Source organism: Atta colombica, unplaced genomic scaffold, assembly GCF_001594045.1.
Source record: "Atta colombica isolate Treedump-2 unplaced genomic scaffold, Acol1.0 scaffold52, whole genome shotgun sequence".
Classification (NCBI taxonomy): Eukaryota; Metazoa; Arthropoda; class Insecta; order Hymenoptera; family Formicidae; genus Atta; species Atta colombica.
Genome location: NW_017259542.1, coordinates 727,595 through 751,818, shown reverse-complemented (window position 1 = coordinate 751,818; position 24,224 = coordinate 727,595). Strand labels below are relative to the sequence as shown.

The 24,224-nt window shown below is 31.6% G+C and overlaps 1 protein-coding gene across 1 annotated transcript in view; it reads left to right on the top strand.

The window, feature by feature from the left end:
- LOC108691771 overlaps window positions 1–18,640 on the top strand; it is a 34,696-nt gene extending 16,056 nt beyond the window's left edge. Inside the window, exon 4 of the mRNA XM_018199672.1 lies at window positions 18,539–18,640. Within this exon, the coding sequence (XP_018055161.1) occupies window positions 18,539–18,640 (102 nt within the window). The remainder of the gene's footprint in view (window positions 1–18,538) is intronic.
- The last annotated feature ends 5,584 nt before the right edge of the window (window positions 18,641–24,224 follow it).

Here is a 24,224-nt window from a genome sequence, read left to right as displayed (position 1 = left end):
AGAAATTCAACGAAAGTGAAACGCGAAAGTAAAATGTCAAATAACAGAATTAAAGATGATATTAAAAGATAATATTAATATTAAAATAAATTTTTATTTAAATTATTAAATTTATATAAAATTTATATAAATTAAAAAAGAATTTCAATTTCAATAAAAAAAGAGATGAATCCTTCCTTAAGAGATCAATCTTTTAATCAACATTAAATTTAAAGCAAAATTTTTTTTTTAGATGTTTTATTAGTTTACTTTTTTTTATGATTTTACAATGTTATTCATAGTCGAACAGAAGTTTCACATGAAAGACAGAAACAAAAGTTTCATACAGAAAGTTTTACATGGAACACCTGTAAAATGTCATTCGTAAGCAGGATAACATAACAACGTATTTTTAAAACGTTCCGGAAACTAGCTTAATCAGGTTACTTACGAAATGTCAGAAACACGTGGCCCTGATAAATCGAGAGGAGGGGGTATGACACGCTCGAGTTGCAGGTTATAAGGTTTATTCAGCTTGTGAGGCAATTCACAGAACGGTGACTTCATTCTTCCATTGACTTCGACGACACCGGGTCGCGAATTCTCGGAATTGCACGTCCGTATATACACAACATGTATATTGTATATTGTTATATATGTACATAGTACGTAATAAAATCCGCACGTTCCAATTTCGAGATCCGTTTCAGTGAAACGCGGATGTACCGTCCCTAATCTAGCCTTAGTATCAATGAAAGTCGCAGTTTTTCTAGGAAAGCTTCGACTAGCTTTCCATAATCGCATGTACTAGCCGTTCATTGATAACTATCGTCACGAAGTACATACCACTAAATTCGTAGAATCACTGGCATATTTTAATTAATCTTTCTATTTTATGAAAATATTTCTTATTGTGTGAAATAATAATATATCAATTATAACGCATCAATTGATATGACATGCGGTTCCTAATTCATGACAATTCCTCTCTTTCTTTTATATAAAATTAGTAAACATGAGATTGAATTCCTTAGAATAGATTCCTTAGATTAGATTCCTTAGAAGAAAGAATATCTGTTTTTTATCTTCGATTAAAGAAATTCCCAGTTTGTCATTCATGAAATATGTTTGGGAGCGCTTAGTTGCATGTACTACTCACGGACGCGGACCAGTAGTAGCATCAGTGTTGAGTCAGACGTCTCGAATGTCGGATCTTTTGCTGCTAAATTCTTGTTCTCTCTTTTTATTATTTCTTTTGAAGAAAATTATTGGTATTCAGTGGGCGATTTATCGATCTAGGACATCATTTAAGCCGATTCATCATGCCGAACTACCGAAGGATCCTTAAATTATTTCTTCGACGGATTTATAGGTATTTATATATTATTTATTTTCTATTCTTTTGTGGGTATTATACCTAGATGATTGCAAATAAGGTGACTGATACAATAGATAATTATGTTTCTATTATTTCGTCAGAATCCCACTGAAATTATCAAGTGCATTTCATAGCGGCGCTCGTAGGCGCCAGACATTCGCATTTATGGTATGTTCCCTTCTCCTTCTTCTCCTTCTCCTCTCATGCACTTTCAATGTCGGTGTTATGACTTCTTCACTAACACACTCCTTCATCCACATGTAGCTTCTTCGTATATCTTTGGGAAGAATCACGATTTGAAAACTTGCCAATGCGATACTCGGTTTATTCTCAGTTGCGTTGCGACATGTTTCCTTCGATTTCCTTACCGTTGTCTTTGACTAATTTTCGCAAGCATGAACCTGGTTCTAGATAGATTCTCCGGAGGTTTTCATTCAATATTCTCGGCGCCGTTCTCTTGCAGACGTTACTGCATTTCATAATTTCACAGTGGTTCAGAACCTTTCTTTACAAAAAGATAGAAGCTCTTTTTATATAAATGCTTGACTTTTTTTTTAATTTAAGAAATAATAATTTCTAAAGCAATTATTTAGAAACTAGAAAAAAAAAAGATTTTTTTATTATAATGGTATATATAAAATCGTATTTTCATAAATATTAAAAATGTTTTAAAAAAGCTCATATAATTTTTTTCTGTTGCAAAAAATATAAGTTTTTTCCAAATTATAGAATTAAAAAAATCGTTTAAAATCTGTAGATTTTTATCATGTAGATTTTTTTTTTTAAATAATTTATAATTAATTCTTTATAGAACAAATAATTGAAAAAAGCTTTGGCAATATTAGTTGAAATTGTGCATCATATATACTATAATTGCGTAAATGTGTCACGATTCATGCATTTGTTCGAGTTCTATATACCTACGACTTCTATATACTGATGATTATGTGAGGTTGTCAATGGGCAAATCTTTAAATCGTTCGTTCGTGACATGGCAACCGATTAATCAGAAAAGCAGTCGGATTGCGATTGGCCACGATCTTCGATCGCCGCAATTTACGATCAGGTCGATTGACGCAAATATTTGTTCAAGCGTTACTCACGAAAACATCGAGGCTTTTTCTGCTGCCAAACTCTCTGCAAGTTTTTTCATATTCGCTTTCGTGCAATTGGAAGAAGTGCATTACTCTGCAAAATATTGAAGTCGTGATCGAAAAATATTTTTTCGAGATTGTCGGAAAGTTCATTATTTGATGACTGACAAAACGACTTATATGTTTTGAAAAGATTAAAAAAGAAGTTAAGTAAAGTCAACAAACCACATTAAAATTTAATTTTCTGTTTTATTATGTTGAATTTATTAATACATAATTACATTAGAATTATATATGTAATAAAATTAAAATAGATTAATTAATCTTAGGTATTTAATCTCAAATATTTTGCTAGATTTATTGATATGTAATTTTGTTTGTTTATAGAATTCAATTAAAATATACCTTCTTGTGTAAAGGTTACAAATTAAATAAATTACAAACTTTTAAAAAAGGTATCTCATAATAAGTGACTTCACCCTGTATATAACTATATATTTGCTAATAATTAAGTACAATGTAGGTACTTAATTATACTTTTTTTTAATTATACTTTTTTTTTGCAATTTATTTAATTTGTAACCTTTGATCAATTATCAGATCATTTTCAATGTTGAACAAATAATTTGAACATGTATATGTTCCGAAATTGATTCTAATAAAAATTACAAACAGAAGAAGTAATAATCAGACACATTATTCTCGCCCGCATGAAATATATTTAAATTTTATTACCAAATGTTAGCAGTCAATAATAGCTATACTTTGTTGTATGTGAAATTTTTTATTAAAAGTGCCGATTTTGATCATTCAAAAAAAGTTCCTAATATGAGATACAAGAGTTTTCTTATATGGTATTTCATAACAGGAAACTAAGGAAAAAATAAAGATAAACTTTTTAAATACGCTTTTATTATTTTATTACATAAAAGTAGAAACAAATATAATAAAACAAGATTTAAGACTAACCTACCACTAAAATTCGACAACATTCAATTTCACAAATCATTTTTTGCAACGACTACACGCATGATCTAATAATGAATTTTTTATTAAACAGTTAGGTTTTACACTGAAAGTTCATGATAGAATCAAACACATGCGCTTATTAGTTTAGCAGAAACCCCGCTATCTCATATTGAGACTACAGTTTATCTTATAATAGGCGACCTTACCTTAAGACTATTAAACTCATTTATCAAAATCTATTTTTATTATTAATTCAAATGTGAATAAAAGTCTATGTATATCTTTAGATTATTAAATAATTCTTATTTTTTAACAAAATAATCGCATTTTCAATACGTAAAAATAATACTTAAATTATATATATTAAGTCTAAATAGTATAGTAAGCTACTATTACTTAGCTAATACTTAATAATTATTTATAATACCAAAAACTTACAATATAGAAATAATGGAATGATATAACAAAAGAGAAAATCGCACATTTGAAAAACCAAGGATCATTAGAATTTATTTAAGGAACTCAAAGGCCTATAAATATTATTAATAATATTGTCCGCATGTTAAGTTCAGATACACAAATTAATATTTAATATCTAATACAACATAAAACTGAATAAAACATTAGATTTATCAATTAAGTAATCATCAATAAATAATTAAGGATTCGCTATAAAAGATAATACGATGATTTCCCATAGAGAGCAATAAAAGAGAGATTGTCGCGCGATTAAGAGACTGGATATTATCTAAACGAGTCTAATACAAACCTATGAATAAATAGCTCTAATAGTATCGCTTCCACATTATAGCCGTATGTAAACGCATGACACTAGTAAATGTGTGAAAAAGAATAGAAAGAGGATGAAAGGCTAATAGAAGAGAGTATCCAGTCATAAGAGCCGCCTACATGCTCTAGCGAAATTACCTTTCGATCTATTTGCTTCCAGAAAACGTCAGGTTACGTCAGTCACGCTCGCTAGTTAGATACTCATTATTCGCGAGCATTTTCAGCTTGCGTTTACGATCAATAGATAGTTTATGAGATGATACATTGACTACAAGAATCGTTAAAACGATAAAAAATATAAAGAAAAACTTCAGGTTGAAATCTCTAATCTAAATCTCTTATTTTAATTTGATGCTAGTGACAATTTTTACCACAATGTTTTTAATGCTTGAGCATAATGAGCCGTTGCGAAAATCATTAAATGCATTGTTCTTTATGAATAATCGAAGAATAGTGGAAAAATGGAAGTGACGTACGCGTGTGCACTTAGGCACAAATTGCTCTACGCAACATTTATTAATAATAATTCAATATATTAGGCAGACAAGGCGGTATCTGCAGTTCCTTATTTCACTCACGGCGAAAATAGGTTTGCACAATTCAATTTACCTACGTTTTGGTCTAGCAAAATTCGTACCTTTCAGTCCAGGGAACTCATTCATCATAATACACGGGAAAGCAGTAACTACATTCTCGTGTAAGCTAGCGCTTTTCAGCTTAGTGAACTCATTTGTGAGACTACGCAAACGAGTAACTCCATTTTTAACTCAAGAACCGGATGTACCCTAGATCCCGGGTGAGAAAAAGAAGTATAAAGGATAGACATTCGCGTATGTATTCTCGCTCGAGGGGTGAATATTATACTAGAGAGATGAGGTAAGACGCGATTCGCAAGAGTAAGTGTTTCGCACGTGCCGTTTTTACTCTCTCTCCCTTTCAGGATGGATAATTTATCGACCCTATTCTCGCATAACCCGTCGTGGATGTCACTTTACTATACGCTCGACTACGTTCCATATCTGTCCCACTTACAACTTCGCAGGATGGATATCCTCGGCCTTTCATGGAACACATTGGACGGATAACTTTCGTGTTGCGTTCTGGAAGTCGCCTACCTCTCGGCTTGATTCCCGTCAATTACCGACGTATATCTTTCGTCGTTTTACATTTACAGTGTTAAAGGAGCTCAATTTACAAGAAGGCTGACAGGAGATTTTTGAATGAAAGAGATATTTTATTATTATTTCTCGACAATACGCGAATGTCTATTTTTTATACTTACCAGGTGTACAAGTATAAAATGACGATTTGAGAAAGATTGCGTACCAATGCAGTGTGAAGTATAAAGATTTAATATTATACGCCATTTTATTGTACCATCAACAAGTGTCAAACGCACAAAGTGATTTGATTGAAAAGTGTTTTGATAGTATTGTGTTGCTGTGTTTAATATGGCGAAATTTGTACCAAATAAGGAGCATTCGCGGATAGCATTAATTTTTTGTTTTCATTTGAAGAAAACTGCTGCGGAATCAAACCGATTACTTGGAGAAGCTTATGATGAACATGCTCCATCGCAAAAAACGTGTGAACGATGGTTTCAGCGTTTCAAAATTGGAGATTTCGATGTTGCAGACAAGGAATACGGAAACCGCCCAAAAAGTACGAAGACATGGAATTGCAAGCATTGCTAGATAAACATGATTCACAAACACAAAAACAACTCGTAGAGCAATTGAGCATAGTCAACAAGCTGTTTCCAATCGTCTACGAGAGATGGGAAAGATTCAGAAAGTCGGTAGATGAATTGAACGAGAGACAGATGGAGAGACGCAAAAACACATGTGAAATTTTGCTCGAACGATACAGAAGAAAGTCATTCTTGCATCGTATCGTTATTGGAGATGAAAAGTGGATTTTTTTTGAGAATCCCAAGCGCAAAAAATCATAAGTAGACCATTCACATTGACCGCAAGACCGAATCGCTTTGGCAGGAAGACGATGCTCTGTGTTTGATAGGACCAGAAGGGTGTGGTCTATTATGAGCTATTGAAGCCTGGCGAAACGATTAATCCAACCGCTATCAACAACAATTGATCGATTTGAACCGTTCGCTGCTTAAAAAACGAACCAAAATACCAAAAGAGGCAACACAAGGTCATTTTTCTCCATGACAATGCTCCATCACATACGCAAAACCAGTTCGGGACACATTGGAAGCACTTAGTTGGGAAGTTCTACCCCATGCGGCTTATTCACCAGACTTGACTCCTTCCGATTATCACTTGTTTGCATCGATGGGTCACTTGCTGAGCAGCGCTTTGGTTCGTATGAAAATGTGAAAAAATGGCTCGATGAATGGTTCGCGGCAAAAGGCGAAGATTTTTACTGGCGTGGTATTCACAAATTGCTCGAAAGATGGAAAAAATGTGTAACTAGCAATGGAGCGTACTTTGAATAAATCTCTTTTTATCATTCTTTTGAATTTAACGTGTTTTTTTTGGGAAAAAAATCATCATTTCATACTTGTACACCTGGTATTTCTTATAATTCTTCCACGAGATTTGATTGCTTGTCATAATTCTGAAATATATAAGTTTCTTATTTTGTTGAAAAAATTATGTGATGGTTATAATTACACTTTTACATGAATATTAAGTATTTGTATTTTGTGCTGATTTTCTCTTTATTATCGAATAAATCTAATCTAACAAAATAAAGCTTTAAAAATTATAAAGTAAAAGCAGAAAAAAAGCCTGTATGAGTCTAGCCTATATAACGCAGTTAATGATGTGTGAATTATTATGTATATTCAATTTTATCCAGTCAATTATTCATCTAATAATTACGTACAAGAGTATAAGTACATACAAATTGCATATGTTTTGACCCTATTGTTTTGGTCTTCAATATATATTGATAATGTGAAATAATAATTAAAATTGAATCTTCTATTTATTGTCGTCAATATCAGTCAAGTGTTTAAAATAAATTAAAGCCATAGAATTTCTATTATCGCCTGTATATACAATAAATAATACAAGGGAAAAATATCAGTTATAAATATCAGACAAAGATCAATCATGTTTCTCTGCCTAACTAAATATCAGTCCTTTTGTTTAAATAAAAGCATTTATGATACACAGTCATTCTCTCTCTCTCTCTCTCTCTCTCTCTCTCTCTCTCTCTCTCTCTCTCACATTTGCTGCTTTTTCTGATGATCCTTCGGATCATTCGGACCGATATTCGCAAGTTGTATTAATCATTGAATGTCAAATCGAGTACCACTCGATCGTGCCTGATCAAAACGTACCCATTTGAATCTAGAAGCATTCTATCGACATACTATAATCTGCATACTCAAGAGTACATATGTATAGTGCCGCTTATAAATTCACGAATACGCCGATTTTGTAGACTAATGACTCTCACTTAATATAGTAGACTTTTTTGAGAACGCAAAAATATATAATGGGATATTAAAATTTTACTAAATTGATAGATTTATCAAAAAATAATCTTAGATGTGAGCACATCTTAATTTACATTTAATTTTTAAAAATTTTGTTTCCAAATAAACTTTAATTCGAGGAATAACAAGACATGTGTTTAAACGTAAACTTAAAGAAATCAAAGGCGCAGGTAATTTATATGATTAAACTTTTACTTAAAAAAAAATAATTTTTTACATTTTAATAAAATAATTTGCGATAGTTTTTTTTTTTGAATAATGTAGGAGACTGCTGCTTTCATATTTATAACTTAGCATAAAATGTGTTCGCTTGCACCTTTCATTAAAAGCCTTTCCTTCAGTCGTATTCACAAGGTACAAGGTACACTATTCATAATCAGATTGGAGTGAAGTTTGTACACGAGAGAGCTAGAGAGGTCGCATGTCCAGGCAAAGAGTTTGTATTGTAACGATCTTACAAGTCTGGAGACTGAATCCGACACAATTCACCCATTACGGCACCAATCCGTCTCTCGGCCAGTCAATGCGGTCTTGTACTTATTTATAAGAGAGAATTAATTTAGTTAAAGCAGACCATTTAACAAAAATTCTCTATAGTTTTGTTTCACTGCAGTGAAAAATTTCAAAATATATGCAAATCACTTACTCTATTTATTCATGAAAACTTTTTAAAAATATTATTAAAAAATACTTAGAAGAAATTATTGTAAGAACTCTCTAAGTTTCTTGAAGTGAAATCTCACTGTAAGAGAATGAAAATATGGCCACTTTTGGAAAACAGTGAAAGTATTTCACTTCTTGAAAAAAAGTGAATAATTTTCACTCTTTTTGAGTGAAATTATACTCCAAAAAAAGAAGTGAGATTTTTTTTTCAAGAAGATTTGCATTGTTGCCAAAAATGGATATTTTTATACTTTCAGAGTGAAATTCCTTTTCAAGAAATTTAGAGAGAATGTAAAATATGTAAAACAAAATTTGGAACAAAAATTGTACGCCGGTTTTTGGAAAATTACTTAGAGTCTTGGCTATTTAAATTTTTATTCAAATTATAAAGTATCAATTATAATTATAAAGTTCTTCAAGAAAGTCTCTCTTCTTCTCTTTCGAGCGCGCGCGCGTTGTGTGTGTGTGTATGTGTGTGTGTGTGTGGGGGGGGGGGCGCGCGCGCGCGCATCATTATTACAGACCTCGGCGACTAGATATACGTGACATGATTATGACTTATTCTTGAGCAAAGTTAGAGTTATCTGCTTTTTCTCCGGCAGGTACTTCAATTGCAACCGAGATAAAATAAACCCTATATAACTATATGATCCTTGAGATTAATATAGAAAGAAGTTGAGACGATGTCTTTTTCTTTATGCGGGATATCGTAAATAAAAGATTAATTTGTCCATATTCACGAACGTGCGGATGGCAATGTACCTTCTCGAAGCCACAACGCAACATCCACGACGACATATATACATACATACCATCGGTCACACGTGCGCCATACAAATACAAGGTGAGGAGTGCCAGAGATAGCACGGCAGTCATCTTCGTTATTGCCGTCGTTGTCGTCGTCGTCATTGTCGCCGTCGTCGTCGTCGTCGTCGTCGTCGTCGTCGTCGTCGTCGTTTACGTCACTGGATGAAATGGTGCTTACGTGACGTCACAGGGAATGCCCGCTTCTCTCCGCAACGTTCCCCTTGACGCCACTCTTCGTTCCGCAACGTTCTGACGCCACCCTCCCCCGCATGTCGGGGGATGCCCGGGTCTCGTTGGTGCGGGGTGGGAGCGGCGACGCCGGCTGGGCGCCGCGACGGTCGTCATGGAGTTCGTAGCTACATTTTTGGTCGTTGCCGTCGTACAGAAGTCGGCGACGGGAGCCGGTTCTCGCGTAATCGTGCAGAGTTACGACGCTCCTTTAAAAACATGTGTATGGTAATTGATTCGATTGAACGAGAAAAGTGGCTTGTGGCAGTGGACTGCTCGGTCGGAATAAATCAGATCTTCCTCGATCGACTGTTATCCTGCTGCTCCGAATTCGGATGCAATTATTGACGATAATCACACGATACCCTTCGTCAGCGATGGTTGTAATCGTGGTGTTTTGCCAGAATCGATTGAGCAATCTGATTCTGTCATCTGAGTGTTTCGCGCGTTATCGAATACCACTATTAGCGGTTGCACGATGGCATCCGATAATTCAAGATGGCTTGCACGCGGTTATGAATAGATGGTGCGAGATGAGAACGGTTATTTGAAAGTTACGACGGATTTAGAAATCTCTGTGCAAACTCCTGAGGATGCAATTTCTCTTAATAATGAAATAACAGAGAGTCTGTACCATAAATAAATTGATATTAATTGAATAATGATTTATTCGATGCAATAAATTCAATGCTTGGATACAACGCAAGTCGCACAAGAATAGTGAATTAAATGAAATGATTGAATTGAATAGCAAATCTTTTTTCAAAGTTGAATGTATTGTGCAGAAAAATCGTGATATTTTATTAGAAATCAATTACACAAATCAATTAATGAACATATTACATATATTTTTTAATAAAATAAAAAAGTTTTGACAAAAATACAAAATTTTCTATATTGTGTTTGAAAGTACAAAAAGTTGAATAAGATGAGAAATAGATGTTTTTAAAAAATAATTAAGATAAAATAAGAAACTTTTGACTTAAACTACAAAATTATATTAACAATATTAAAAATGAATATCGATCTTATCAAACTGTTTCATATGTAGGATAAAACATTAATTGTGGATCACTCTTTAAAAAAAAATTTATATTTATTTAAAATTCATATTATTTTTATCTAAAAAACAATATCAAACAATTAATAAAATATTTAATAGTTATGATTGATTATAAAGATTACATTATAGATAGTTTTATTTCATTTTATTACTGTTTTATATGTTTAAATTTGAATTAAATAAAGTAATGACAATTATTTACAATTAGATCTTATATATTAATCGATTCATTAAATACTTTTTATCCTTTTTAATAGCGTTATTACATCCCATAAGAATAATAAAAATGATTTGCGCATGTATCTCGTATACATAACGAAATTATAATTGATGATCTACATCTACTAGATGATCACGTTCTAATTACGAATCATGATGCAATTTTAATACAGTTTATTAAAAATTAGACAATTAAAAATCAATGATTATCAATAATTAAAATTACAATAAAAATTAATGAAAATTAAACTTTAGCAAAAAAAAAGTTAAATTAAGAATAATAACATTTTTTGCATATATAAACATACTTTATTCTATTTTGATATTTTAAACAAATAAATCTTTTTGGATGACAAAATTTGACAAATTTTTAAACATTTTCATAATAAATTTACGCAATAAAAATATTCTTATAACATAGTAAAAACAAATACCCACAGACATATTTAATCTTAACCGAGCATAAGTTGATTTTTTTCATGTAATCTAATGCTACTTTTATTACCTACTATCTATTATAAAAGTATAAGGTAATTCTTATGATATTACACTTTGAATGGATTTTTTAAAATACATACGTTAGTTAACCTCGCACATTTAATTAGTTAGTGACATCATTAAAATGTGTCGCGCTGTGCTTAATATATTAAAATCAATTGATACTTGAAAGAGATAAAGCAAATGCTAAAAAATCTTGTAATATGATGAATCCACCATTTAATGATGGAAAATACTAAAATTATTTAAATATAAAAAGTGAATTAGTGCTTGAGTCATATCTAGTGCTTTTACCATGTAAACATTTGTTTTATGATATAAATTTTTAATTCTAGTCATTTTTTGTAGAGACTATGCATCCGATACATTCTTAACTTTCGGCAGGTCGCGGTCTGTAATTTAACGGTGGTCGGAAGTGGCGGTGTATCCAAAAGATTCAAATATCTTAAATCGATATTGCAGTTATTTTTTGCAAAAAAAAAAACAAAATGAATGCATGAAAAATGTTATATTTTATTGAAATAACTATACAATTTATCAAAATTTATATTTTTCTGTGTGACATTGTAATATGATGCTAACTGCCTATCCGACCACATACGATGTGCTGTTAGATTTTTAATAATTCATATAATGCTCCTGTTTATCCAATAGATAAATGGTGTTGCTTAAAGATATTTACACAAATATATTTTGTAAATAATTCTAAATTTCTAAATAATGAAATCTCATTTGAAAGAAAGTGAAAATACAATCACCCTTCACTTCTTCAGGAACAATTTTCACTCATTTTAGAATGAATTTTCACTTTAAGAAAATCTCACTTTTTTTTTGGAATGAATTTCACTCCTTTAAAGTAAAAATCACTTTAAAAAGAGTGAAAATCTCACTCTTTTTCAAGACGTGAAATTCTCACTTTTTTTCAAGGATAGTTGTATTTTCACTCTCTTGGAATGAGATTTCACCGCAAGAAATTTAGAGTTTACGTATCTCTCAGATATACTTCTCTATTCAGATATAATATTCTGCAGATATAGTAATAATCTATTCAGACATAATAATTATGATATTGATTATGATAATTATGATAATATTTATTTAATATAACTATTTTATATATAATATTAATTTTGTATTGAAATATAATTCTTATTACATCTTAAATATAATTTAATATCGTTCATAATGAGGGAAGATGTTTACTCTCCTATATATGGAATAAGTCGAAGGGTAAGCACGTGCGCTCCAAGAAATTAAGTCGATCGTTGTAGATTATGTCACGTTAAAACGAGAACAAATAGGGAGTTGATATTTTCCATGTATTAATATTCCATGGATCGAATCACTTTTTAGCCAAGTATATATACATACATATATACACAAGAGTGATCGAGTGATTTCCTCGTTAAATGCGCTCCAGTGAATCTTGAGACAATTGAAAAACACAGGCAATAGGAACAGAGAATAAAACAGATTTCAACCTATCAGAAACGGTTTATTTTGGTATACACAGTTTCTGATAGGTTGAAATCTGTTGTTCCCTATTCCTATTGTCTGTCTTTTCAATTGTGCCTCAGACTTAAATCTGTGCACGGTGAAAGCCAGCTTCGCGCATGGTCCGATAACACTCGAAAGAGTTTCACATCTTTCGCGAAAAGAGAGAATAATGGCGTAGCCTTACGCGATAAACGACAGCGTCGCGTTACTGTCTGCTCGTCGATCTGGAATCGAAGGTCAATTATTTTTAATGTTCCTTCGCCTGTCTTTCGTCAGCTGACCACCTATACATAAATATTGTACACCTGATTCAAAGTTTGACATTTTCAATTTGCCATACAGTCAATATCAGATTCTTGGATAAAGTCGATTTAGTTAAATTTGTCGTGTAATTTTTTTAATTACAAACGTTTAAATAAGTAGCATTATATACATAATGAATAATTGGACGACGAGTAAGATTGTATCGGTGATTTAGAAAATGGATATCGCAACGTTTATCTCATTAATTTGCGCGCGCAAATGTAAGTTTATACTTCAGTACCCACAAAGGGTTAGCGTAATCCCTCCGATTTTCATAGTTCAGGCGTTTTTTTCCGATCCTTTTTCACTTAAAATATCTTTTGTGTTACGACATTTTAGACTTTCTAACTAAAAAAATTTTTTTTTCAGTCTTCAAACAATAGATTAAAAAAAATTAATTAAAATTGCACTATAATCTGAGATACAAGTAAAAGAAAACGCTGGGTTGCAGATACCCGGATGTAGGTAGATAGGGATTTTTTTGACATGTGACTACTGAGAATTAATATTTAAAGCCCTTTTTAGCTATGTATAAGAAAATTATTATTAATGTAAGTCATAATATTTAAAGTTCTCTATACATAAAAAAGTTATTAAATATTTTTTGTCTACAACTGTAATTAAATTGCAACGCAAAGAATATTATATTTCTCATTCGATCTACTATTTTAGTTCGTTCTGTCTTTTATGTATAAATTCATATTATCGTACCGACGTTCGCTAAAGATATTCGCCTCTCATTAGAAATGTACATAATTAATGAAGCGGATTACTGACGAATAATATAACAAATCGATAAGCTCTTACTCTGCGCAGTCCCCGACGAGCTAGGGTCAAGATAGAATTAGTATTCTTCCATAAATCCTCTCTCAAAACTCTTTGAGAATAATTTATCTTGCTTCAGGTATTCCAGGGGAATAAATACCCTTTCTTTCATGCTTAAGATATACAACTGGCTACGTTTGTAACTCATGCTCGTTACGTCAATTAGAAAGAATCAGGACTTTTCTCTTTTGCGAACTTTATTGCACCAAGCAGTCTTTGTTCGGTTAAAATAGTTTTTATTCAATTTGCTTTTCTGATTTCTTACAACAGTATTCTTTTTTCAGACATACGATGTTTAACTCTTAGAACTCTGGCAACTCATCATTTCGCCTCTTTTATATAGTCACAAATCTTTTTTTTTTTTTCTTTTTTTACGAGTAAAAATAGTTGGAAGTTAAGCCTTCCATCATTTCTTCTATTCTGGATGTTATTTTGAAATAGTCTGAAACAGTTTCTTCGGAGTATGTTTAATGTCTGTTTTTACGTTAAATAATTAATTTCACTTTCATCCACGTCACTTTCATCAATCTATTTTCAAAAATTGTAATAATATATTTTTCTATTTTGAGTGGAAAAATTTTTCAAAATTCTTATAATAAACGCGTTATTAATTATCATTAAATAAACTAATAATTTTAATTCCATAAAGATCACGAGACTTTCTAAACTCGTACTTTGTAACTTATTGTTAGTTGAACTGGATAACGTTTTTTGTGTAAGTGACTTTTATATCTACATTCTCTACACGTTGTGGCTTCTCTTCAGTCCCGAAATATTCACAACTGAATATTTATGAAGTAATGGACAGATGAACGGGGGAAAAAATTCCATCGAGCTTCCGCTCGGAACGTATTAATTACTATTCGACGAAAAACAGGAGCGTCCGGTAACACGAACATTTGGCACGACTCGCGTTCCACCGTTATTTGCTAACCAGCAAAAAACTGCACACCAGCAGCGACGCGCTGCAACAACGTTGTTGCATAAATCGCGATTAACCTTCGCGAGAATCCTCGCCCGCATGCGACAATCCGCATCTTGCAAGTGCAGGACCACTCCTGTGTCTGTTTTACGATCATGATAGTCGCGAACATCGTCCGGATATTGTATCGAAATCTAATATGTGCAATGTTATGGTAATATCAAATTTTGACGGCAAACTTGAATATCAATTATATCGTGTATCTATAAAAAATATATTTTTGCGAATTATATGAAATTATGTAGGAAAAAAATAGATTTAAACTTTTGATGTTAAAGTTCGCTATAGAAGCTGTTGAGAAAAAGAAGATTATAAGTAAAGCAATGGTATTGTTTATTATATAAATTCTGTATGATTAGAGATTGGGCAAAATAGTCATGGAGGAATAATATCGATCTATCATAATCTTTTGAACGAAACAGGGAATAATATATTTTGCTGGTTTATTAATGATCAACTTAAACCTGACTAATCGCTCAAGAATAACCTGTTGCTGATGTAACAATCTGTATGATCACAAATGAATTCTTCCATTACGTATATTGCTCTACTTCACGGAGTGCGTCCTTGTAAAACGGACACACGAACAAGTCGGCGATTCATTTTCGAGAGTAGTATTGATCCTGCTGTTACAAAACAAACTGGATCAATTATTTCTGTTCCGTTTTCAATAATTCAACGACGTTAGGCTGAAGCACAGGCAAGCATACAAGCAACAATTGCGGCATGTTATGTCCATTTTTTAAATATTTTATGTTTACTTCATCCAATTTAATCCTAAATGGTCCTAAATGTAAAAAAGAGGTACATGTAATTTTTATAAATTATAATTTTATAATTTAATAAATTTTTATAAATTATATGTAATAAACTAATAGCTTTCCGAGATTTCAAATCAATGAATAAATTTGTAATTAACACAGTTGGCACTGAAATCCATCGTACTTAGAGATAATACTTTTTCAATCATTTCAATGTATTAATTCAATTCAATCAATATTTTTAACTGGGAATATACAGTTGTAATCAGATGTTAAGCAACAAGTGATAAATCACGAAAATCTGATATAATGATATATTTTTATTTTCTTAGATATTTCATTCAAAACTATTTCTGAAACGAAGTCTCTTATTTTTTTACAATCCCCTTGCGGCTAACAGTATAATTATTTTTTGTAAGTACTTATTCCGCTGGCACCACTTTGTCGGTTGCCGATCGAAAACAGTCGAAGAAAAGAAGAATCGTAAAGCCAAAAAAAAACCTAGTGGAAGTAGATAAAATTGACAGACACTACTCTCCGCGCTCGCTGTCCGTATAATTCGATTCCCTTGATACACGAAATCGGACGATCTTGGCGCGGGCGAAACTTTCTTTCGAGCCCGTTTCCCATTCGGCTAAATGGAGTGTCGTGGTTACAAATTGCAAAACTTTATCTATTATATCTTATGCATAGACTGTTTCTGAATCACATAAAAAAAGCTTTCTGCCCATATCTCTCTTGAAGTAAATATTTTCTTAATCAAATCTTTATTTTAATAACTTATAATTAAAATTTTGATATTTATTTAGAATTAAGATGGAAAAAATTAAATGTAAGAAAAACACTTATTACATGAGTTATTATAATATTTATTATGATATTGAAGTATTATTTGATTTTTATTCAAATTAAATTTTTATGTGTAATACTTTTTACGAAAAATTTATTTTAACTCAATATTTTAAATTTGATGTATTTGTCAGAAAAAGAATAGAATAAGTATCGACATAAGAATAGAATAAATATCGAATAAATATCGATTTTTTAAATAATCTCGAGCATTCTTCAAAGGTTTTCGTGGAACATTCCAAATTCAGCGATCGATTGAGAATAGACGCCTCCTTACATTGTGCAAATTCAGCTAATTCAGCAAATTCATTAAGATTTTTTTCGAATAAAAATGAATCTGTGAAGTTAGCTGAATCAGTCACTATATAACTGATTAGAAAATGATCTCGACTTGAGTTAGAGTTTCTTACCAATTAAAGTTCTATTATTATTATTTATATTTTTAATTTTTTTTTGTTTTTAAACCCTGTGTAAAATATTATGGCAAATATATCTGAAAAATTTTAAACATGAAGTTTTTCTAACAGGACGTTATATATTTCAAATAAAGATGATATCAACACTTCGTATGGAGTAACAAATTTATTTGTAAAAATTTTATTTCGCACCTCCGTTCGCGCTGACTCTCATTAGCCCAGATTTAGTTTGTTTTTTATTATTTTAAGGACGTTATATATTTTAAAGAAATGAAAAATAAAAACATATATCTGTTTTTTTTATTAAATTAGGATTAATTAACAAATTGAAAAAACAATTTTTCTTGACAAAACTAAAAAATATATTAACTCTAATTATGACTAAAAGTATTTTCTTAAAAGATATCTTATTTTAAATAAAATGTTAGTCGAATCTAAGTTTAAATGTTAATCAGATCTATTTTAAAGTGAACTATTCATATCACAATTAGGGTCATATGTATCATTTCTATAAGAAACGTTATCACAAATAGATAATATAGGTCAATATCCTCACTCTGTTCAGATTGAATATGATTTTACAAACGCGATAATTTCGACGTTATTGTGTGTATTGATGCATTTGACGCATTATACGAGAGTGAGGATGAAACGATGGAAAATTCTTGCTATGAATTATTGCATTACCATGTGCCTTGATTGTCATTCACTCATCTATTCTCTATCTCTCTCTTTCTCTCTCTGTCGCACGAGAAGAGTCACCGGGATGCATATGGGGCATCTGTCGCAAAAGTCTCGACTAATGTATTTAATTGAAGCTGGAGCCGCCACATTATATACCTTCGTCCACCATCATTAACGAGTTTCATGAAATCCCACTGAGCCATCGCCCACTATCAGATGCACTCATCTAAATAAGTCTGCACACTTTGTGAAGTTTTAGTGATCCGTGAATACGCTGTGCATCTTAAAAAAAAAACTTTAAATTTTTGTTAAAATACATTAAAGTAAGTAAATTCATGAAATTAAGAAAATATTGTAATTATTTTTAATGTTTATGAGTAGTATAAAGATACATATGCTAAATTTATAATTATATTTTTATATTGCATCAGTGTTAAATTTGACCATCTAATTTTGAGATTTGTTTAATACAGATTAACAATTAGATGAAATTTAGTTATAAATAGACAAGAGCGATTTTTAATAAATAATTTATATTAAAGAGATAATAAAGCGTTGTTTTTATTTCTTTTAAAAATTTTCTAATTAAAGTATTGATTTAATTATTTAATTATTAATGCACTGTTATGTCATATATCATTTACTGACAATCTTTTACTTATTTTATTAACTCTTATACCAACACCTTATCATACCTTAAACACCTTGTAATTGTTATACTTTAGTGAGCTTGTCAGATTATTAAATATTTTAAAACTATAATAATTAAATGAAATGGAAATTATATAAATGTAGATAAGTTTAATCTGTTTCCGAATTTAACAATTTATAAATCATAACTAGTTTACTGATAAATTTCAGATTGCGTTTTCATTTACCCAAGAAGGTATCGTTAAATAATGTTCAGAGGTAGAATTGATCTGCAGGTGATTGTTTTTTGTAGAATCATGATACGGTTTAGGATATCGTTATTTGACGTACGTCACGCGAATAATCCTGATCGAGAGATTGTTCTGATGTGCAACCAGTCACTGACCTCTTTTATCCCTCTATCGTTTCCAGGTTGGCAGCAGCGCAAGAGGCGGCACAAAGGGATCCTGGATACGCGAGTCAGTATTACGGGAGAAGGTCGAGGTTGGCCGGATTGAGGAGTGGTCTCGGTGACTGGACTAGCTTCGGAGGGGAGGTAACATGACAATTATCAATTATTGCCTTTGTCTCTGTTATCCTTAATATAATTGTTATTGTTCAGATTACATTCTGCAGTCTGACAGTTTTATAATCATCGGAGAATCAATCATTTGTGATTGACTATCTTTGCGATTGTAAAGTTTCTCTTCTGAGCAATTTCTTCACCGCTTGTCATTTGAAAATTTCTCAGAGAATAATTGATTTCGACAATTTTGGTCGAGTTTAAGATTTGAAGCTGCGAACTCGAAAAATATTTCAAAATCTCGAAAATACTATACTAGTGATGCACAAATGTGAATCACTAGAAATGTATCTAAAACGATAGATAGGGGAAAGTGGACATGAAAGTGACATGTTTTGAAAAAGCCATTTCGTATTTCAACTAATTGTATCGTCAAAAATTTTAAAATATTTTCATTTGAAATAGCAATATTAAAACTACGTCGTCCAGTCTTCGTCAAAAGGGCGTTCCCGTAATGCAAAATTATTATTACACAAAGTACGTTTCTTGAGTTCTTAAATTTCCAAGTCTTTTTCATTTATTTGCGATTAGCTTTTAAAAAAAGTATTTTTTATCGAATACTATATACATTAACGTAACTAAAAATGTAATTACGAATTCTTTGTTTATTTTAGTTTATCAGATATTCTGTGATTATATTTTTTACACATAATATCATGAAAGAGCCGGTATTGAGAGCTATGAAAAAACCAGTTCTATTATTGCTTTGCCTGACTCCTTCATTGCATTTCCAGAGATGTTCTTTTCGGTGCAATTGACTTTTTACGTTTTTAGTACAATTCAGGCATTTTTAGTACTTTTTTTTTTAAATATATCATACTGCGTAATGAAGACTGATATCGATGCAAATTGTACTTTGACTGGACTCATACTTCATGTGGCTAAGGGAAATTTTCATTTCTTTTGCAATAAATGTTTTTAATTAGAAATATTATATTTTCTATTTTTCACATATTTATTAATTTCCTAAAAAAATAATATTTGTTAAAAAACAACATTTTGATTTTATTTATATTAAAGATTATATAGTTTAATGGTTTTTATAAAACAAGTAATGGCTTTTTCAAAACCATGTTTTAAAAGAGTTGAATTTCTTGTTTATGAAAAATGGTAATTAAATCTCTATTAATGATTAAATATTATTTTTCTGTTAAATGGATCTTATAGATAAATGAGGACATACTTAAGTAAAGCGATTGTATTTGTTTAACACCGAATTAAATATTTTTTTTATATTTTGAAAAAAAATGGTTCTTTCATGCCTACTCTTCTCTATCAGATAAAGCAATTAAAAAATTTTGGAAAAAGATTAATAGTAACAAGCTACAAAGTTATTTTGTATTGGTGCAATATTTAGTAAATATTAATAAATCACTAGTAAATATTTAGTAAACATAATAGTAATCATCCGTTTAGTAATAATTAGAAAAGACAATATTTATAAATTAGCGTTTAGTTGATTTTGATTATATTAATCGAACATTGATTAAAATTATTTTATTGAAGTTTTAATAACTATTATTTAGACTGATTAATATCATCAAACTTTTTGTAGTGTTTAAATAATATTATATTGTAAGGTGTGGACGGAAAATTCAAATGAACCGCCAATGCCTAGAATAAATCACTTTTTATTTCTTGGCAGCTTCTCTCGCTGTCACAGAATGCCCGCATAAAAAACACGTCTTACTGATGGCGCCTCGAGCGACTAATGATGCACGCGATACATCGGTCAGCAAACCGTACGGTTATTTCTACTCGGGAAGGTTAATCGTGATACGCAACGTAATAACGGATAAGGTGCAGTGAGAAATGACAATGAAATCGAATCGATTCGATGTACATTCCATTATCATTTTTCACTGAGATATCATCAATAAAAGTAACAACAAAAGAATATAGCTTTAATTAAGAAGGGACTGATCTTACAGTTCGGTCATTCTTTTTGTTCGTCCCGAACATAACTTATGGTTATTACAATTTAAATTAAAACAAGATTTGTTTTGATCACACATATACGCATTAACAGTAATACATAGATAGCAGCCGTATCGCATACGATTCAATACAAAATGTACAACAAAGACAATTGACAATCAAATAGTATTGTTGATAAAATTAAAACTTTTATAACATTTGATTTAGATTTTTACAGTAAACAAAAAAAAGATCTTGAAGATTTTTGACTAAACCTTGCGGATATGATAACGCACACTAAAATCTATGCTACATCACATTAAAAAAATTTATGTTTATACCTAGTGGGCAATTTATAGCGCTATCGTAATTGATTTTATTATAAGCACAGAATTTGTTTGATCGCTTCGATTGCCGCATCTCGCACTCACGAGACATTAAGTCATCTGAATCGATTAAAACTTCTTTGGTATCAGGAAAGCCGTTTAGTGAGAATCCGATTTTTTCATACCTCAAAAGTAATTTAGAAGGGGAATCTTTAATAGCGGTATGATAAGTATTGTTAATTACGTATTGAATTTCATAAATTTTATCGGATTAACATTCTTGCTCCTCCGAAACTTTGCGGAATGACAATTTTAAGAAACGGTTAAGGGGATGCTGGAGCGACGGCCGAACTTGATCGAAGTCGATAGTGTAGACTTTTTTTCCAAATTCAATAATAATGACATCTTTCATTTATTTCTTATATTTATTATGTATCGTTGTGTCTCACTCAAACGCATTTATTGCAACGATCTCTTGCACGCTCGAACACCTACTGCTAGATACAATTATTGCTTTGTTTACCATGAGTCTTCGCTCAGCATTCATATATATGTCATTTGCAGATCGATGTAAATCTTTCTTTTTAAGAGTTTAATCTTAGTTTCATAAACTCAGTATTGTTTGTGCACGTAATATGCTTAGTGCTGCACTGTCCATACGAGGAAATATAAAACTTTTGTATCAAGGAAACATCTATGTCAAGTGACAACTCCACGAGTTGTAAAAAATGTAAGTTTTTAACTTTTTTTCGATTTTATTGAATTGTCCGGAAAGTTCGTGTCGATGTTGAAGGAAAATTGAAACGCAGAAAATTTAAATTTTAGTATATATTTATTAAATTATATAAGTTAGTTGGCACGAACTTTCCGGACAACCCAATAGTATAAAGTTTATTGCAGCATCAAATTTTGTGTCTACTTTAATCCTAAAAGGATTTTTGATTTCGTTCAAATTTGAAGATTTATATCGATCTGCAAAGTCCCGGTAATTTGGCCACTTCAGCATCCTCTTAATCTGTTCAACCATTCCATGGTGCAACTATAACTTCCAAACGGTATTTTATGTCACGTTTATGGCAAATATGTTGTAATTGGCAAATTTGCATGAAATAAATGTAATTGCACGATCGGATACAATCTCGAAAGGATTGCCAAACATATCGAAAATCGTAGATAAATATTCAATTTCTCCTGAAGCAGTAGTTTTGATTGGAGACAGGTAAATCGAGTCGAGGTAAAGCATCTATGGCGACTAGAACATGCTTAATCCCATATGAGATTCTACCAGAGGCCCGAAATGATCAACATGCACTATGGTCAATGGAATGGTGAGGGTCTTCGATGCCAATAATTCACCCTCTCGTTGATGTTTCGGTTGACGTTTTGGCTATGAAGTGATACAGTAATCTATATAATCTTGTACTTTTTTATCCAATGATGGAAACCAATAATTATTGGTGATACCCTGCATCGTTTTTCCGACTCCGCAGTGCGCACAACAGTTATGATAAACGCTAAGGATTCTAGCGGTCATGGACTGAGGGACAATAAACTTAAGTGAGTTTTTGTATTTACGATAAACTAAGTCGATTAGAATGAACTTATCATGTTTTTCGAGGGACTCTGTTAGCGCCTGAATAATCGGGTCGGCCAGTTGCTTGTCCTTTTCCAGCGATAGGGCATGACTATGCGTCGACATGAGTCATTTTTTAATCTCTTCGATGAATTCTTCGATGAATAACTAGATTCTGTAACTTTACAACATAAGTATCCTGGCAATGCGTGGGTTGACGTTTGCGTTATTGCATGCATCAACGCGTTGCAATCAGTGACAACAATGAAATCTATTCCATAAAGGTAGATATGAAATCTTTCAATGGCTTTAACGATTGCTAACATTTCGAATTCAAACGAGTGATAGCAGCTCTCCGCTGTGTTAGTTGCTTGGCTGTAATAAGCAACTGGAGTTGCCTCTAAGTCTTATTTTTTTGCTTCTGTAAAAGAATTGCAGCGAGAGGCAATGTGCAACTCGATCTCCAATTTCTGATTGTACAGTCTTAAAACTTTAAAATTAATTGATAAGCGCCGATTTTAACTCCTCGAAAGCGTGTAAACACGTCTCATTAAAATCGTATTAACGTAAACTTACTGGTCAGTACGATGCACATAGCAGTCTGGCCCTTTCCGCAAAATTGGTACGAATCGACGAAAAAAAACTGATGAAAAAAACATAAATCTCTGAAGCTAATGAAGATTCTGAAGGTAAATTTTTTAATCACTTCTACGTGATTAAGATAATCCTCTGGCTCGAGAGTACATATTCCAAATATTCCACTTTAGTTCTCAGAAATTGACATTTTTAAAAATTTAACTCAAATTTATGTTACTTGAATAAAATCAAATCTTGAGTGAGAACCTGCAAATTTTCTTCAACAGAACTGAAGGTATCAAAATATCGTCTATATGAACGAGCATTCTGTCTTCATGAATAAAGGGAGAGGAGAGGTTGCAAAATTTGAATGATGCGTCTTTGGGCTTCCGAATAGCCAAAAGAGAGTTTGCTAAATTCATTTTGGCCATCCGGCACGACAAACGAAATAATTATCGTAAAGTCTGGGTATATATTAATATGGTGAAACCTCTTTAAGGTCTAATAGTGTAAAAATATTTTGTCACTTAAACGAGCCAAGTGATTTTCAATAACTGAGAAAGGGTATTTTTGTTTCTCAATAGCTTCAGATCCACGCAGTAGATCATCTTTTTTTCGAATCAATTCATGCGCAATAAGTTCTTTAATAATATCTCGCGCTAACAAATCATTTATTATACTGCGTATCTCGAGACGTTCGGCTAATGCAAAATCTAAGCGCGTAAGCGTAGATGGAATGATTTTTAAGATCTGTCGGTTATTCTATTAATTGTCTTCTACTTCGGCGTTCGGGATTGTACATTTTCGTATTGATTCGTTCACTATAGGTCCAAAATCTGTATATGTTTCCTGCAACAAGCTATTCTCAACGTCTGAGATCTTAATAGGTACAATCTCATTAAATAATTGTACTCGCTTCTCTACGTCCATATTCGATGGTTTGTACACCACAGGGTTAAATTATTTGCGGCAAAGAAAGGATCTTGCACAAAATATATGGAAAAATGTTTTCGGTCGAATTGGCTGAATTTTTGATATATTGTAGTTCTCATCAAATGTTTCAATGAGTATAACTTGATCCTATGATTAGTTTCAAAGATATTAGCGGTTAAAATGTCTTCTGCTAAGAAAGTGATGTGTATT